The sequence below is a fragment of the Arvicola amphibius genome, chromosome 6, assembly GCF_903992535.2.
Source record: "Arvicola amphibius chromosome 6, mArvAmp1.2, whole genome shotgun sequence".
NCBI classification, from domain to species: domain Eukaryota; kingdom Metazoa; phylum Chordata; class Mammalia; order Rodentia; family Cricetidae; genus Arvicola; species Arvicola amphibius.
In genome coordinates, this window is record NC_052052.2 from 27,547,143 (window position 1) to 27,564,559 (window position 17,417).

General features: G+C 45.6%; 1 protein-coding gene across 5 annotated transcripts in view; it reads right to left on the minus strand.

Annotated features, from left to right (window-relative positions):
* The window catches only part of Inpp5b (inositol polyphosphate-5-phosphatase B), a 67,337-nt gene that overhangs the window by 17,623 nt on the left and 32,297 nt on the right, over positions 1-17,417 (minus strand). For 3 of the 5 annotated variants that reach the window (XM_038333209.1, XM_038333210.1, XM_038333213.1), the window contains 8 exons: positions 12,936-13,038; positions 8,958-9,125; positions 7,458-7,559; positions 5,951-6,065; positions 5,508-5,624; positions 4,291-4,478; positions 2,711-2,822; positions 1,591-1,700 (listed from right to left, as the gene is read on the minus strand). In XM_038333209.1, the coding sequence (XP_038189137.1) occupies positions 1,591-1,700; positions 2,711-2,822; positions 4,291-4,478; positions 5,508-5,624; positions 5,951-6,065; positions 7,458-7,559; positions 8,958-9,125; positions 12,936-13,038 (1,015 nt within the window). Of the gene's footprint in view, positions 1-1,590; positions 1,701-2,710; positions 2,823-4,290; positions 4,479-5,507; positions 5,625-5,950; positions 6,066-7,457; positions 7,560-8,957; positions 9,126-12,935; positions 13,039-16,638; positions 16,701-17,417 lie in introns of those variants that run through there. The other 2 variants (XM_038333211.1, XM_038333214.1) reach the window with 2 other exon arrangements.

A 17,417-nucleotide genomic window follows, 5' to 3' on the forward strand; every position in this document is an offset into this window, starting at 1 on the left:
CAACTGATGGAAACAGGGGCAGAGACCCACATCGGAGCACTGGACTGAGCCTCCAAAGTTCAGTTAAAGAGAGGGAGGAATGAGAAGTGAGCAAGGAGGTCAAGACCATGATGGATACACCCACTGAAACAGTCTACCTGATCTAAGGGGAGCTCACTAACTCCAGCTGGACTGGAAAGGAACAACCATAGAACTAAACTAGTCCCTTTGAATGTGGGTGACAGTTGCATGGCTGGGGCAGACTGAGGGGCCACTGGCAGTGGCACCAGAATTTATCCCTACTGCATGTACTGGCTTTTTGGGAACCTATTCTCTTTGGATATATATATCAGCCTAGATATAGTAGAGAGGGCCTTAGACCTTCCACAAAGCAATGTGCCTTACCCTCTCTGAGGACTGGTTGGGAGTGGGGTGTGTGGAGGAAATGGGAGGAGGAGAATGGGAACTTGGATTGTTATTTTTTAAAAATCTAATAAATTTTAAAAAAATAAAAATAAAAAAAGAAGAAAGTGGTTAAGGGAACAAGCTGTAAATTTCTTCTGCCTGAGTTCAAATTTTGTTTCTACCACTTGAATGATTGGGAGGCTCTTGAACTCTCCCAGTCTCATAATAAACCATATCTACCTTGATATGTTCTTTTTTTAACATATATTTTTATTTTTTATGAGCACTGGTGTTTTGCCATGGGTGTTAGGTCCCCCGAAACTGGAGTTACAGACAGATGTGAGCTACCATGTGGGTGCTAGGAATTACTGGGTCCTCAGGAAGTGTTCTTAACCACTGAGCCATCTCTCCAGCTTCCTCCACAGGTTCTTAACAGGTTAAAATGAGATATACAAATCCAGTCTATCCAGAAGTATTTGGCATACTGTAAGCACTATTAAGAAATATTAACTAGTATATTAAGACCAAGCAAGCGCTTTGGCTAGAATCATCACATTACCTTAAACAAAGCTCAAAGTCAATTGGTGGGCGCAGAGATGACTAAGCAGCTAAGAGCACTCGCTGCTCTTTCAGAAGACACTCCATAGTGGTTTACAACCAGCTGGAGCTGTAACTGCAGTTCCATGGCATCTGGCCCCCTCTTCTGGCTTCTGCAGGCACCAGGTCAGCATGCAGCGTACATACATATATACAGACAAAAACACTCATATATGTAAAATAAAAATAAATACACCTTTTTAAAAGGAAAAAAAAAGCTGGGCAGTGGCGGTGCACATCTTTAATCCCAGCACTCAGGAGTTAGAGGCAGGTGCATCTCTGTGAGTTTGAGGCCAGCCTGGTCAACAGACATCCCAGGCTACTCAGAGAAACCCTGTCTCAAAAAGACCAAAAAAAAAAAAAAAGGCAGGGAGAAAAGGAAAGGAAAGTCAATCAGTATCGAGACTCATGGTGGAATGATGCTTAAGTCAGAAGAAATAATGTGGACAGACAGTGGGCTTAGAGAGCAGATACCAAGAGGAAATGCTTGGCCACAGTGGAAAACATGGAGTCACAAGGACCTTATCCTCTTCAGGTCCAAAGGGCCAGTGCTTTCCAGAATTCCTGGGTTTCTATCTCTTTAGCCCCCGGAAGTGACCTCTGACTCACCTGGTATCCCAGTCGTCAGAGCCAGTATCATACTTGTAAGTAGGCTGGAAGGTGAGCTCGCCCTCTGTGAAACCTTCAAAGACGGTCTTAGCAGCCACCTGGATTTTCAGCTATGCAAAAGAACGGGGGAGAAAAGCCCTCAGAATAAAAGGTCCAAACTGGGATTGGTGGAAACCATGAAATTAATCTACTTCCCAAGCCCTACCTCAAAGGGAAAGGACCCATGAGAAAACTATTTCTTTCTCTCTCTCTTTTTTTTTTTTTTTTTTTTTTTTTTTTTTGGTTTTTCGAGACAGGGTTTCTCTGCAGCTCTTTTAGAGCCTGTCCTGGAACTCGCTCTTATAGACCAGGCTGGCCTCGAACTCACAGAGATCCGCCTGCCTCTGCCTCCCGAGTGCTGGGATTAAAGGCGTGCGCCACCACCGCCCGGCTGAGAAAACTATTTCTATTCCACAAGTCAAAGAAATGATTCCATGATGAGAGACAGCTAAGTTAAGATTCTTCTCCTTCAGCTGTTCTGTGCAGGGAAGGAGAACAATTGAAGGATTCAGACCCAATGATGCCAAGGTTGTCAGGGGGAGAAGAGCTCAGGTGGAAAAGAAAGAGGGCTCCAGCATCCTGGACAGTTCTGAGCACCTAAGAGGTGTCAAGTCTACTGAGGAGAGCAGCCTGAGGAGAGGCTGCTGCTCTCTGAAAGGCATGCAAGACAACGACGACGACAATGAGAGATGGTGGGAAACAGAGCAGAGCTGAGCGAGTTCGCTCCCGCTGGAGAAAACTGGTGAGAAGGAGGAGGCAGGGAACTCATTCTAAAGAGAATGAGTAAACCACCAGACACAGACCAACTAGTTTCTTTACTGAAGGAAGAAACAAAACCAATAACATAAGGCCCTTTTGACCCCAATTCCTGGTCTCTTGAGTGGATGAGAAAGCGTGTTCTTACTCTAAGGGACACAGTGCTTCCGGGACAAAGCCAAGAGAAAGGAATGCAGATGGAATGCAGGCAGCAGAGGACATTGGGCCCTTAGGGAAGCCTCCAGGCTAGGGAAGGAGAAACTGGGCTCCGAGCTCTCACGGCTGAGGAACAGCTGCCGGAGGAAGACACAGCGAGCGTCTGTACCTGATCGTACGCATACAGGGTTTGAAAGGCCTTCTCTTCGATGAGCGCTTTCACCTTTTCCACATCCAGCTCTTCTATTCTGTAGTTGAGATCCCCCAGCCACAAGATCACACTGTGAGGACAGAGCACAAAGGTGACAGGGTTTAGGAGAGGCTTACCCCTCCCTATCCAGAACGCATCAGGGCATCAAGAACAAGACCCAGGGCGAGACAAAAACTTAGCTGTGGCAGAATTTTCCTTCCCACCCATGTCTAACATGTCTAAGGCACTGCTGATTCTATTGTCTTGGCCCACGCTCGTCATAAACAGCCTGGAGTTCTTGACTGTTTTATGCAGGTACAATTGAAAAGACAGACTCATAAGATCTAAAAGCAATGCCTGTTTGCTGGTGTCATGACTCATGCCTGTAATCCTAGCACTCAGGAGGCTGATACAGGAGTATAGCCAGTCAAAAACTAGCTTGGTTATATAGTGAACAAAATACTCAAACAAACAAACAAAACAAAAAAATCTAAAAGCAAGATATTGTTTATTGAATAGCAAGAAGTGGTTTAAAAAAAGATCAAGAAGGAGTATAAATCCCACCAGTCACTTAGGCACCCCGTTACATTCCAGCCCCACAAACACACTCTTGGCGTTTTTTTCCAAGGGAGAATTGCCTGAAGCAAAGCTCACATTTAATAGCAAGGCCAGGATTGCCCACCACATCACTGGCTTACTCTGCACTCCTGGGAAGAGCTGTGTCCCGTGGTTCATTACACCTGCTGCTGCTCCCTGATGGTCTCAGACATGCCATGAAGTCAAGTACTGCTCTACCTGAAGCCAACAACGATGTCACTATATAATCTGCCTAGCAGCGTGCCCGCTTCCCCCAACAAATGCATCCTCAAGCTAAAAGCAGACAAAAAGCCATCCCAGCTGCAGCCTCACAAAGGAGGAGACATGCTCCCTACGAGGGACCCCCGGAGAAGAACGGCCCTCCAGTCAGCCAGAGACAGTTCCACAGATTTGGACAGGACCCCAGTGGCTTCCTCTTCTTTATAAATAAGATCCATAAATTTCAATTGTGACCGCAAAGTCTAAAATTCCAAGGCTTTGAAATCAGACAAAACAACAAGTTTTGGAGATTAATGAAATACAGAGAATGAACAAAAACTGGCACAATATGCTCTGTGCAGTTGCAACTATGGTTTTGACAAGTAGAATCAAGAAGGAATGAGCAAGTGAAGGCAACGAGCACAGGCCCGACTCCCAACTGCACCTGCTCTGGAAGAACAGACGTGGAAACTTCAAGCAGTACTCCAAGCTGTGTGCAAGATGCAAGCTCTCTGACTGCTTTGCTCCCAGGGCTCAATCAAGACAGATTTCTAGGCAAGTAAACCCCATGTCCCTCCAGGGACAGGGAATGCTTGACAGTGCTTTTAGGGGTCTTCCAGATGGTGAGTTAGGAAGCCAAGAATTTCCAGGAGACAAATAAGAGCTGGCAGATACCCAGTCTCCAGCATTCACCTCTAGCATGGTGGAGAACCCAGAGCCTAGCAGTCACGAGGGAACTGAGGAGGGAAAAAACTCGAACTCACTCGTGCTTGCTAATGGTGAGAGGGGGGAGGCTTGGGTCCACTTGAGAGAACTGCATTCGAGAACAAATATCCTTGTAGTCCTGGTTCCTCCTCTCGTATTCTTCTATGTGGGCTGCCAAGTGGGAATTTACGACGCAGATGCTCGTGTTGTGCAGCTGGAACCGGATTGCCACTCCTCCTTTGTTACCCTACAAGAAAGACCCCTCCTCGGTCATTTAAACCTTCTGACTTTCACATATTTCGTCTTTGTTTTCATAATGGCCTTATGGGGTTACTATCTATATCTTACAGATAAGAACACAAATTCCCCAAGCAAAATGACTAGACCTTACAGAAAGCTCAGGCCTGAGTCTGTCTCCCTCAACCTTCTATTCTTCTCTCTGTATCACTAGTGAGCCAGCCAAATGTCCAGCTCAGCTTCTGCAGCGGGATCTTAGGGGCAGGACTCTAGGAGCCTCAAGAAGAACAGGACCCTGTTTTCCTAGGAGGCCAAAACCGTTTCTGTACCATACTACACTACAAGCGTATCAACCAGAGGCTCCGGCACTGAGTAACTACCAGGATAGAGAAGTGCATCAGCTGGATTTCTAAATTGTCTGCTCAGTTCAGTCCTGTTTATGTGTACAGCTTGTTCTGCAACAGCAGCATCTCAGGTGGGTTTGTATTGTTCCCCATCCTGAGAGGCTGAGTCAAAACATTAGGAGTCAAGGTCCTCAATGTGAAAAACATACATACCAAAGACTCACTGTGGTGATACTTTGTATTTTAACAAATAAAGCTTGCCTGAAGATCAGAGTGCAGAGCTAAACCACTAGAGGCCAGGCAGTGGTGGCACACACCTTTAATCCCAGAACTAGGGGGTCAGAGGCAAATGGATCTCTGTTAGTTCAAGGCCACACTGGGCTACACAAAATTGATACAGTCTAAAAGAGAAAACAGTTCACACAAAGGTGATTCGGCATTTGGGATTACACGGCTTTAATCCTAGAGGTGGAGACAGGGGTGATATGGCTGGGCAGGGAGAGAGAAATAAAAGGCGAGAGGAGACAGGAAAGCAGTGCACTCTGAGGACAGGATCACCCCTTCAGTCTGAGCATTGGTAGAGGTAAGAACTCTAGTGGCTGGCTGTTCTGCTTCTCTGATCCTTCAGCTTTCACCCTGATGGCTAACTCTGGATTTTTATTATTAAGAGCAATTAATTTCACGCTACAACTCACCATTCTCCCCATGATTCCTGTCCCCACAGTCTCAGCTTCCACTTCTGAGATATATGCTGCGTGTTCCTGTTTGACGTACAACAACAGCATAATCCCAACCAGTCGGATGAGCTTCACCTGGAACACAGAGCCCAATTCTCAAGTGATGGTGCCACAGACAGAAGCTGGAAACCAGAATATCCCGAGGGAAATGTGGTATGGGAGCTGGCTGAAACACTAGCACACCTCCTCTCCAGGCCAGGAGACAAGGTGAGCAAGCTACACAATACCCTAAACTACTTACAAGAGCCAGGACCCTGCGTCTTTCTACTCAGACAGGCCCTCTGGGGAAATGAGGCTGACTAGGAACGGTTACCACTGAAAGTTCACCAAAAAGCTGAGCGTTTACCTCAGGCTTCCCTTGGAGGATATGGAAAGTGATGAAGTCCCCAGCTGTCTCTTACCTTTGCGTACTTGGCACCTGGGTGAAGGCTCTCTGACACGGCTTTAAACCACTCTTCCTCCTTTGGGGTATCATGAAAGAAGAAGGCTTCTTTACTCAGATCTAGCTCCTGGAACCTATGTAGAGAGGCAACAGTGAACCAGGGAATACACCCCGAGTCTGTTCAAGTGCTCAGGTCTCAGCTTTCTAGCTGAACTGTGGGACCCTCCAGAGGGGCTAAAAACAAACAGATCCAGAGAACTGAATGTCGTGGGATTTCCCAGGTGCTTCTCTGAACATGAGCTCATTTCCTCCCTATGACCTAGCCACTGAAATAGTTGGAAGCACCCACCCCCCAGTTTTACATCCACAATCGTTAGGTCAATAAGGATTAAGTGGCAAATTGGAGTTCAAATTAAGATTTAAGTTCAAATTAAGATCTACATAGTAAAATCTTTTCTCGAAACTATAAAACAAGGGGCTGGGAAGATGACTCGGTCAGTAAAGTGTTTGCCCTACAAGCACAGGGCCTGAGTTTGATCCCCAGAATCTATGTTTTAAAAAAATGCCAAATAAATAAATAAAATTAAAAAAAATGCCAAACATAGGGTCAGGTATGGTAGCTCATGCCATTACTACCAATACTCCAAAGGCAGTGGGGTGCAGATCTCTGTGAATTCAAGGCCAACCTGATCTACGTAGAAATTTCCAGGCCAGCCAAAGTTACATAATAAGACTCTGCCTCAAAAAGAAAAACAACTCCAAAGCTACAGAGAAATGGGGGGGGGGGAGGGGAGAAAGAAAGAAAAACAAACAAACAAAATGAAGGCCAAGCATGGTGATCCACACCCAGGGCTGAGAGGCAGAAACGGGCAGGCAGACTCATGGGGCTTGCTGGTCAGTCAGTCTAGCCCTAATGCCCCAGACTAGAAAGAACCCCTGTCTATCTGTCTGTCATGAATGTGTATGTATACACACACACACACACACACACACACACATGCACGCAAGCACGCACGCACGCACGCACGCACATGCATGTTCTAAGAAATAACAGATTGTCCTCTGGCTCCCATACAAATGCATGCACACACACACATATATGCACACACACGCATGCGCGTGCATGTGTGCTAAGGAATAACAGATGGTCCTCTGGCTCCCGTACAAATGCATGCACACACACACAAAACTGACTAACTGATGAGACTTCAGGGAACCTTCCTTTCCTGGCAAAACTATTTTTTGCTTTGTGACCAAAAATGTGTTGAATGTCAAGTAATGACACACCAGTTTTTAACAGAAGGTTATACTAAATTAATATTAGCATTTAAATACCAAGCACAGTACATAGCCAGACCTCTGTTTATCAGGAAAGAGCAAACTGAGAAGCAGCTGTCCCTGAGCTGAGCTCATATTTCCATCCCTTTACCTGCTATAAAGAAAGGCTCAGCTCAGTTCACATCTCCACTCCTTCAGTGTGCCTCTCTATTCTTAAGAACTGGGAACAACAGAGGAGGAGCACTCACCCCACACAGTACACATCTGGGGCCTGGGCACTGTGGCTCAGCCAGGGCCGGAGGCATTCTTTGGGAGACTGTCCATTCACATTGTACGTACCCACGAAAAACCTGTCACCAAAGAGACTCAATCAGTGATCTAGAAACAGTAAGTCTGGGGTTCAGTCTCTGAAATGGCATCTTAAGACATAAGAGATGGCCCGGCAGTGGTGGCACACACCTTTAGTCACAGTACTTGCGAAGCAGATGAAGGAGGATTTCTGTGAGTTTCAGGGCAGCCTGGTGTACAAAGCTAGAGGACAGCCAAGGCTATACACAGAAACCTTGTCTCAAAAAACAAACAAGAAAACACATAAAGAAATGTCCTATTTAATCTCCAATAATTATGGCACCGAGGGGTGACTAACAGTCTGCCGCGGTGATAACTGAGAAGTCTAGGTCTTCTCTGAGCCAGGTATGGTGGCACATGCTTGTAATTCCAGCACTTGAGACAGCAAGGAAGGAAGATGGCTATGAGTTCAAGACCAGCCTGGGCTGCAAACTGAGTTTACGGCAGTCATGGCTACATGGTGAGACACTATCTCAAACACACAAACAAGCATGCAGTCCAGCCTGCTCTGAACATTCCTCCTTTCCTTAAATAGCCATTGTGGACTCATAAGCCACAAAATGGCTTGGCTCTGTGGGAGCCACTGAAAGGAAAAAGATGGTAAGATGACAAGAAAGTGGCAGGAGCAGCCAGAGGTCACGTCTTCACCTAGAAACAATGGTCCCAGGGCAATGATTTTTAAAGCTCCAGCAGAACTCTAAAAGCTTCACTCATTTAACGTTCAGAGAGCCCAGCTAACAGGATTACTGAACGTCAACAAGTTTCATTTTCAATGGCTTTCTTCAAAGGCCTGGAGTGACCATGGGAATAGAAAACCTCAGGCAGGTACTGGAGACTCGGGTACCGCTCTTTGTTCTGGTCTCATTTATCCCTGTAAATATCTCTGCAGCCACCAGAGAGCTGTGCTCCTCACTTCTGCCCATTAACCACGGAGCCTGCCCAGAGGAGACACGGCATGTTCAGACAGCTGCCCACGAAGAGCAACCAGAATGGGCACAGTAGCATGTATCTCTAACCCTGCATTTGTACAGCTGAGACAGGAGGATGACTTGACTAAGTTCTAAAGCAAGCTAGATAACACAGGGAGTCATACCCTGCCCCATACCCCCTCAAAAAGGGAATGCAATGATACTTTTTGAAAAGAAGAAACATCAAACAGAATAATTTCCTTCCAAATCTAAGGTATGTGAGGCAGACGTTTAAATTCCAGAGAGCAGAATGGTCATTTTGCCTTGAAAAACCATTGATGTACATCTTAAACCTCAACATTCCATAAGCAGAGGCAGGGGGATCTCTGTGAATTTGAAGCCAGCCTGGTCTACATGACAAGTCCAAGGCCAGTCAGGACTATACAGTGACACCCCGTCTCAAAAGAAAACTGTGAGAACCTAGTTAGCTACCTGAAGTTCTGGATGTAGGTATAATCCTCTTCCTTCTGCACGAGATGTGATTTCACGATTGTGTCTCGCAGTCCAAACTTCTGCATGGATAAAATGTGAGCCTTGTCTGATACCATGATTGTGGAGGAGCGAACCATGTCAGTAATTTCAGACTTAGATTTATTCTGTCTGGAAAAATAAAAGCACTTTAATCACATTTTGAGTCTGGCATGGAAAAGAAATATAAAGCGAGATGTTCCCACACATTAGTGCCTGTATCACAGAAGAATAAAGGAGTTCAAGTTAAACGTATTGCTAATAACAAGTGGGAGATTAAATAAACTGATATATCAATTACACAGTACATCAGTCTAGAGATTTTTTTGGATAATATATTCATAGAATCCTAGGTCACAAAAGGACCTTAAATAAAAAAAAGGGGAGGGAAGACTAGGGACAGAGCTCAGTAGGCAGAGCACTCAACTTGTATGCACAAGGCTCTGCGTTCAAGCCCTAGCGCTACAAAAGGAGAATTCCTGTTGGAGGGATTGGAACTCAGATGTGACAGCAATCTTTCTGCACCTTTGTGTTTCAGAGAGCAAGAATGTAAGGTCCTCTGGACCCCTTGGAATAAGCCAAAATAAAAAGGCAATGGAAGGGATGGAGAGACGGCTCAGCAGTTTAAGAGCACTAACTATTCTTCCAGAGGTCCTGAGCGCAATTCCCAGCAACCACATGGTGGCTCACAATCACATGTAATAAAATCTGGTGCCCTCTTCTGGCATGCAAGGACACATGCAGGCAGAATACTGTACACATAATAAATAAATCTTAAAAAAAAGTATAAATAAGACCATCACTTAAAAAATGGTAATGGAAATTTAGACTGCACTATTATATAGTATTTATAGTCAGGATATACATATACATATATTATTCAAGAGCTAACATAAGAAAAACAAGACACTCATTTACCAGGGTCCTATGTTATAACCAAAGAAACTCGTTGAAGATGTCTTAAAGAAATAAAGTATATAAGGCTCTTGAAGCCATTCCCAGCACTGACTAAATGACAAGTGTGGCGGTTTGAATAAGAACAGCCCCTACAGGCTCATATATTTGAATGTTTAATTACTTACTAGGGAATGACACTATGTGAAAGGATTAGAAGGATTAGGAGGTGTGGCTTTGTTGGAGGAGGTGTGGCTTTGTTGAGTGGGTGTGGCCTTGTTGGAGGAGTATAACACTGGAGGTGGGCTTTGAGGTTTCAAAAGCCCACACCAGGCCCAAGCTCTCTTCCTGCTGCCTTTGGATCAGGATGTAAGTCTCAGCTACTGCTCCAGCCTACATGCCCCTCATGCTCCCCACCATGATGATAGAGGACTAAACCTCTGAAACTGTAAGCGAGCCCCAATTAAATGTTTTCCTCTCTAATAGTTGCTGTGGTCACGGTGTCTCTTCACAACAGAACACCGACTAAGATAACACATGAGTAGAGCACCACCATTACTTATATACCAGCTACGGTGATGTAGACAGCATGGTGGTTGGTACATGTTAATCTCAGCACTGGGAAGCCAGAGGCAGGCAGACCTCTGAGTTCAAGGCCATCCAGGATAGCCTAGGACAGCCAGGGCTACATAGAGAGCCTGTCTCAAGAAAAATAAGGACGGGGGCGTGACTGGGGAGATGGCTCAGTGGTTAAGAGCACCTGTTGCTCCTGTAGAGAACCCAAGTTCAGTTGATGGCTCACAACTGTCTGTAACTCCAGTTCCAGATATTGGTGCTGTCTTCTAACCTGAGGGCATCAGATACATGTGTGGCACACACACACATACACACAGACAAAACACTCATTCACATAAAATAAATCCTTTAAAAAAAAAGTCTTAAAGTGGGGCATGGATGTGCACACTTTTTTTTTTGTTGTTGTTTGTTTGTTTTTCGAGACAGGGTTTCTCTGTGGCTTTTGGAGCCTGTCCTGGAACTAGCTCTTATAGACCAGGCTGGTCTCGAACTCACAGAGATCCGCCTGCCTCTGCCTCCCGAGTGCTGGGATTAAAGGTGTGCGCCACCACCGCCCGGCTGGATGTGCACACTTTTAATCCCAGCACTTGGGAGGCAGAGACAGGCGGATCTCTGTGAGTTCAAGGCCAGCCTGGTCTACAGTGCGAGTTCTATAACAGTCAGGGATACATAGAGAAACCGTGTCTCAAAAAAATTTCTAAGAATATATAACATAGATACCAAAATGTTTTGAGAATGGTGGATTTCTGAATACATTCAAATTTGGGGGTTTCTCATTGTTGCTTAAGGTGTAACTAAAATACTGACCAAAATGTATTTTATCTTGACCATATGATTCTACTACCATCAGTGGGAGGCACTTAGAAAACACACTAAATACAATGTACATGATGGGAGAGAGGTAAAGAAAAAAATAAATGTTTTCCAAGTCAGGAAAGTGTAAAAAGAATGTAAGGAGGGAATAAAACATTTTCAGTTTCCTATGTTTTTCCTTGTTTTTTAAAACAGAATTTTGCTGTATGGAGGACCAGCAAATCACGTGTAGACCAGGCTGGCCTTGAATTCACAAAGCTCCACCTGCCTCTGCCTCCCGAGGATTAAAAGAGTGAGCCACCTTTGCCAGGTTTAAATTTTTTTTAATTATCTGTTTGTATGCACACACTGGCCAGAAGAGGGCACTGTTCCTCCTCTCCATCTCTAGGCCCTCAGGCAGGCTGGAATAGCTTTCTCCCTGAACCTAGGGCTCCTGTTTGCTAAACTGGGGTGGAAGGCAGCAAGTCCCAGTAATCCTCCTGTTTCTGTGCCCCATCCTCCTGTCCTGGGACCTGGATTACAAATGTTTTCACTGCTGTGAGTTTGAGGCCACTGTGGTCTACAAGAGCTAGTTCCAGGACAGGCACCAAAGCTACAGAGAAACCCTGTCTCAGAAAAAAACATGTTCACTGAATAGCTGGTTGGTTACTCAGGTCTTGAGATCTGGACTCTGGTTCTCACAATAACACAGTAAGTGTTCTACACTGCCAAAATATCTCTCCAAAACATTTTCTAAATCTCTGCAAGAGTGTTAGAGTGCTTACAAGTTCGAGTGCCTTATTTTAAAAAAAAAAAAATTAAAGCCGGGCGGTGGTGGCGCACGCCTTTAATCCCAGCACTCGGGAGGCAGAGGCAGGCGGATCTCTGTGAGTTCGAGGCCAGAGTTCCAGGACAGGCTCTAAAATAAAGCTGCAGAGAAACCCTGTCTCGAAAAACCAAAAAAAAAAAAAAAAATTAACACAGGTTCTGGGAATCTGAACTGAGATTAGTGAGACAACGCTTTGTCTACTGAGTCACACCCTCTAGCCAACCTATGTAGTCTCTATTCTTTCTATGTTTTTTGTTTTGTTTTGTTTTGTTTTGAGACAGGGTTTCTCTGTGTTGCCCTGGCTGTCTTGGAACTCTGTAGATCAAGCTGGCCTCAAACTCACAGAGATACTCCTGCTTCTGTCTCCTAAGTACTGGGATTAACGATAAGTAACACCACTGCTCGGCATCTCTCTCCTCTTTTTTTTTTAAGATCTATTTTATTATTTTTAAGTATGTGCGTGTCTCCCTAAGGATATGTACACGTGAGCACAATTCCCAGAAGAGAGCATCAGACCCCTGGAGCCATGTGGTTGCTGGGAATCAAACCTGAGCTCTCCATAGCAGCAGCCAGTCCTCTTAACTACCGAGCCATCTCTCCACCCACTTATCGCTTCGTCACCTGAATCTCCTCAGCTCTAAAACAGTAAAGTACAGAACCCTGATGTAAACAACAGTCCCTGTAAGTGGATGCAGCTTAGCATCCACAGTAAGAGAGCTGTGTCACACACATTAGGGATATTTCTTAGGCTTCAGCCACTTGGAACAACTTATGTTATACACAGTTGCGAGATTCTCTGATGAATACAGTCTCACTCATAAGAGATACAAATGAAGTGAAGGTTGCATTACCTTGTGGGGGAGTTTTCTGGCTTATCTGAACACCTGGCCCCAGAGCTTTGGTCCATAAGCAGGCCTCTCCCATTTGTCCTTGAGCTGTCCAAGTTAGAGCCACCTGAGGAGAAGAAATTAAAGTATACTAGTGTGATAGTATAAAGTATACACACAGACCACAGCTTCTAGACGGTCGCCAAGGAACCACTAGCAGTCTGCATCCTGCTTGGAAACCCTGCAAAGCCCACACTGGCCCTCAGATGGTATGCGCCACCACTGCCTAGTTTAGAAGAGATTTGTTAAAAGCAAGATAAATGTAGAAAGAAAAATTAGCCAGGTGGTGATGGCACACACCTTTAATCCCAGCACTGGAGAAGCAGAGATAGGTATACCTCTGAGCTTGAGGTCAGCCTGGTCTACAGAGTGAGTTCCAGGACAGCCTGGGCTACCCAGAGAAACCCTGTTTCAAAAAACAAAACAAACAAACAAACAAAAACCAACCAACCAAATCAAACCAAAAGAAAAAGAAAGAAAAGAAAAGAAAAAAGAAGAGGAAATTAGGGGTTGAAGAGATGGCTCAGCAGTTAAAAGTACATACTGCTCTACCATAGGGCCAGACTTGGGTTCCCAGCACCCATATAGGTGGCTCAAAATCCCAGCTGTAACTGTAACTCCCACTCTGGGAATTCTATGTCTCTGGCCTCAGAGGGCAAGGGCACTCACTCATCTGCACATATCCGTACCAACTACCCCAACCTCAACACACACAAATATGCATAATTAAAAATACTAAAGACAAATCTTTAAAAAGAAAGAAAATTGGCTGGGCATAGTGGTGCACAACTTTAATCCCAGCATTCAGAAGGCAGAGGCAGGTGGATCTCTGTGAGTTCAAGGCCAGCCTAGTGTATTTAGAGAATACTAGGTCTGACAAATATACATACATACATATGTGTGTGTATGTTTGTGTGTGTGTGTGTGTGTGTATATATCTTATCTAAAACAAACAAGCAAATAACCCAAAAACAAGGTGGAGGAACTGGGAAGGTGACTCAGTGGGTAACAACACCATTGTGGGATATTTTTTTTTAATTTATTTATTATGTATATGGTGTTCTGGGCACCAGATCTCAGATCTCATTATAATGGGTGTGAGCCTTCGTGTGGTTGCTGGGAATTGAACTCAGGACCTCCGGAACAGCAGTCAGTTCTCTTAACCTCTAAGCCATCTCTCCAGCCCAGGATAATCTTTTTGTATGCTGTGAAGATGTCTCTGCCAAGGCACCTTCTGGTTGGTTTAATAAAGAGCTGAATGGCCAATAGCTGGGTAGGAGAGGATAGGCAGGACTTCCAGGAAGAGAGAGGAACTAGAGGGAAGAATCAGAGAGGCAGGGATTCATCAGTGAGACTCAGAGGAAGTCAAACATACAATATGAAGGAGAGGTAACACAAAGCGGGCCTGAAACCCAACAGCACTAAAAAGTAGGAAAGCGCTAGCGCTAAAAATATGTAAATAAACACCAAATAATCACCGGGATAATAAAACAAGTGAGAAGACATAACTCTCCCCAGAATTCCAAGAAGCTCATATGGCGGCTTCCTCCAGAGAGGAAGCTAACTCCATACATACTCCTTAGGGTGTGCAGAGAGACTCCCTTCCAAATGATGAAGCATACAAAGGAGGAAAATCAAAACTCTGTGGGGCAGAAATGTGCTAAGTGGTCAAGGCTCACCTGTGATGAGTCATGTTGATAACCTATACCCTTGACACATACACTGTTCCCTCATGCTACAGGGGCCTGAGCTAAGGAGAAAAGGGAGGGCTCCTAAGAGCCATCTTCTCCTGTCTTCTCGACCTCTGTAGCCCAGCATCGTCTCCGCCCTCCCATTACCTGCTGTTTACAGCAAGTGATAGGCATGTGGCTAGACCCAGCAGTCCACTCAGTCTGCGGCTCTGTCCACGTTCACCCCCTTGAAGTAAGTCCTCATGGTCATGGATGTCACTGATTTCTTTGGGAACTAGTCCTTGGGGGTTCCTCCCTTTTCTACCCATGGCCTAGCGAGATCCTAAGCAAGGCACCTCTTCCCTAGCTGTTCTCCTCCTCGGACTTTAACCTCATTTGGACTCAAGCTTTCAGTTTTCATTGTTTTCAATGGTAGTGCTGGAAATTCTAAACACTTTTTCCCACGGAGACATCTCCCCAGCCCTAGTTTCAGGATTTGGAAAACTATGCACATGGCTTGCTCTCTCTCACTCAGATGCTTTTCACCTTATGCGTGTGAATGTCTTGCCTACGTGTATGTATGTGCACCACCTGTGTGCCTGATGCCCAAGGAGGTTAGAAGATAGCACAGAATCTCCTGGAACAGTTACAGATGTCTGTGAGCCACCATGCGGGTGCTGGAAACTGAACCTGGGCGCTCTGCAAGAGCAGCCAGTGCTCTTAACCTCTAGGCCTTCTCCCTAGCACCTCCACATGGGTGTCTTGCTACATAAATGCAAATGAACAAAAGGAGAGCAGGTTAGGAGTGAGGCTCCATTGACCACTTAGAGAAAATGGCAGACAAGCTGAGCATGGGGGACTGTCAACTTTGCTAAGAGCTCACTAAGGAAAATGGAGGCACATCATCTAGTGAGAAGGCTCAGTTAGGAAAAGGCGCTGGACGCCAAGCGTGGCAATCTGAGTTTAATCCCCGGGACCCATGTCGTGAACTAACTCCCCCTAACTATTCTCTGACCTCCAAATGGCCTCGAACTCATAAAGATCCACTTGCCTCTGCCTCCCAAGTGATAGAAACAGAGAACCTGCCACCAAGCAGGTAGCGGTGGTGGTATATGACTTTAACCCCAGCACTCAGGAGGCAGAGGCAGGCAGATCTCTGAGTTCCAGACCAGCCTGGTCTACAGAGTGAGTTCCAGGACAGAGTTAGGGCTATGTAAGAGACCCTGCCTCAAAGACAGGTAAAGAAGAAAAATAAAAGAGATTTGGGAGAATGTCCCTCCCGCCCATCAAGGAGACTATTGAACAGGAAAAGCAGAGTGAATTTTCTGCACCCCTTAAGAGTCTCCATCTACATCATCTGAAAGCCTTGGAGGAAAAGCTGCAAATAATAAACTGCACTGTGCACCCAGGTACTCTGCACGATGCCACTGACCTGTGGGCCTCAGGGAGCCCCCAGTCAGACCGCTCCAGTTTACCCTGGGACACTATGGAAAACTGCATGATTAATGAAAATAAAACTTGCCTCATGGCATTCAAATAAACCAAAAACTAAGCAAATTCTCAGATTTGCATTTCTGCTCTCTACCTTCCACCTGATTCCAGTTCCTACGCCCACATCCTGGCTTCATCTTTTGCATTCCAGTAAATGGCACCAGCACTCAACCAGCTGGGCAGAATGTAAACCTCATACTCACTGGGCACAGCAGCACATGCCTGTAATCCCAGCACTCAGGAGGCCAGGGCAGAAGAACTGCCTCAAGTTTGAGAGCAGCCTAGTTTACAAGAAAAACTTTTCTATAGTATAAAATAAGAAAACAAAAGAATTTAGGGCTCCAACTAGCATCATGGGACTTACCTATATTCTCGGCACTTGGGAGATCACTGCTGTTCAAGGACAGCCTGAGCTTCTTAGAGAAAACTGACCTAAAGCAAGCAAACACACCAAGGCCTTATCCTGAACTCTTCCTTTTCCACACTCACACATACATTCAACTCACTGGCAAGTGAAGCGAGTTCTGCCTTCAAACAAAGTCCAGGAGTGCCCGTCAAGACCACAGCAGCAGCTTCCTGTTGGAAGCTTACATAAGGCCTATTGTTAGTTTGCCACAGACAGCCACAGCAAACCTTAAAGTACACAAGTGTATTAGATGAGGTCATTTCTCCATTTCAAATTTTCAAATAACTTCCCACCACCCTGAAAATAAAACCCACCCTCAGAAGCAAGAGTTGCAAAGGCCCTGCCCTGGGCCTCTGATGCCTTGGGACCCCACACATTGTGACCCTGCCCTGTGTCCTTCTTCACTGTTCCTGGAACATGTCAAGCTCATTGCCATACCAGGGGCTTTCCTCTTGCTGGTCCCTCTGGGACAGACAAACTGACACCCACACTGCTCACTCATCATCCATCCAAGCCTGGGCTCAGATGTTAGATGCTCACTTGGACTCTCTGTGGGAGCCCCCCACTCACTGCATAGCCCTTTATCTCTATTCTAGAAGCCCCTAAATGTCCTCAGTTCACAGCACCTTACTGTCAAAATACATTTTTATTTATTGGGAGAGGGGTGGCACACATGGACCACAGTATGCTTGGGGAGGCCAAAGGACAACTGGAAGGAACTGGTTCTCTCCTTCTACCATGCAGGCCCTGGACGAAACTCAAGTGATCAGGTTTGGAGGTAAGCTCTTCACCCACTGAGCCCCATCTTTCTTTGTGAAAGAAAGGAAGGAAGGAAGGAAGGAAGGAAGGAAGGAAGGAAGGAAGGAAGGAAGGAAGGAA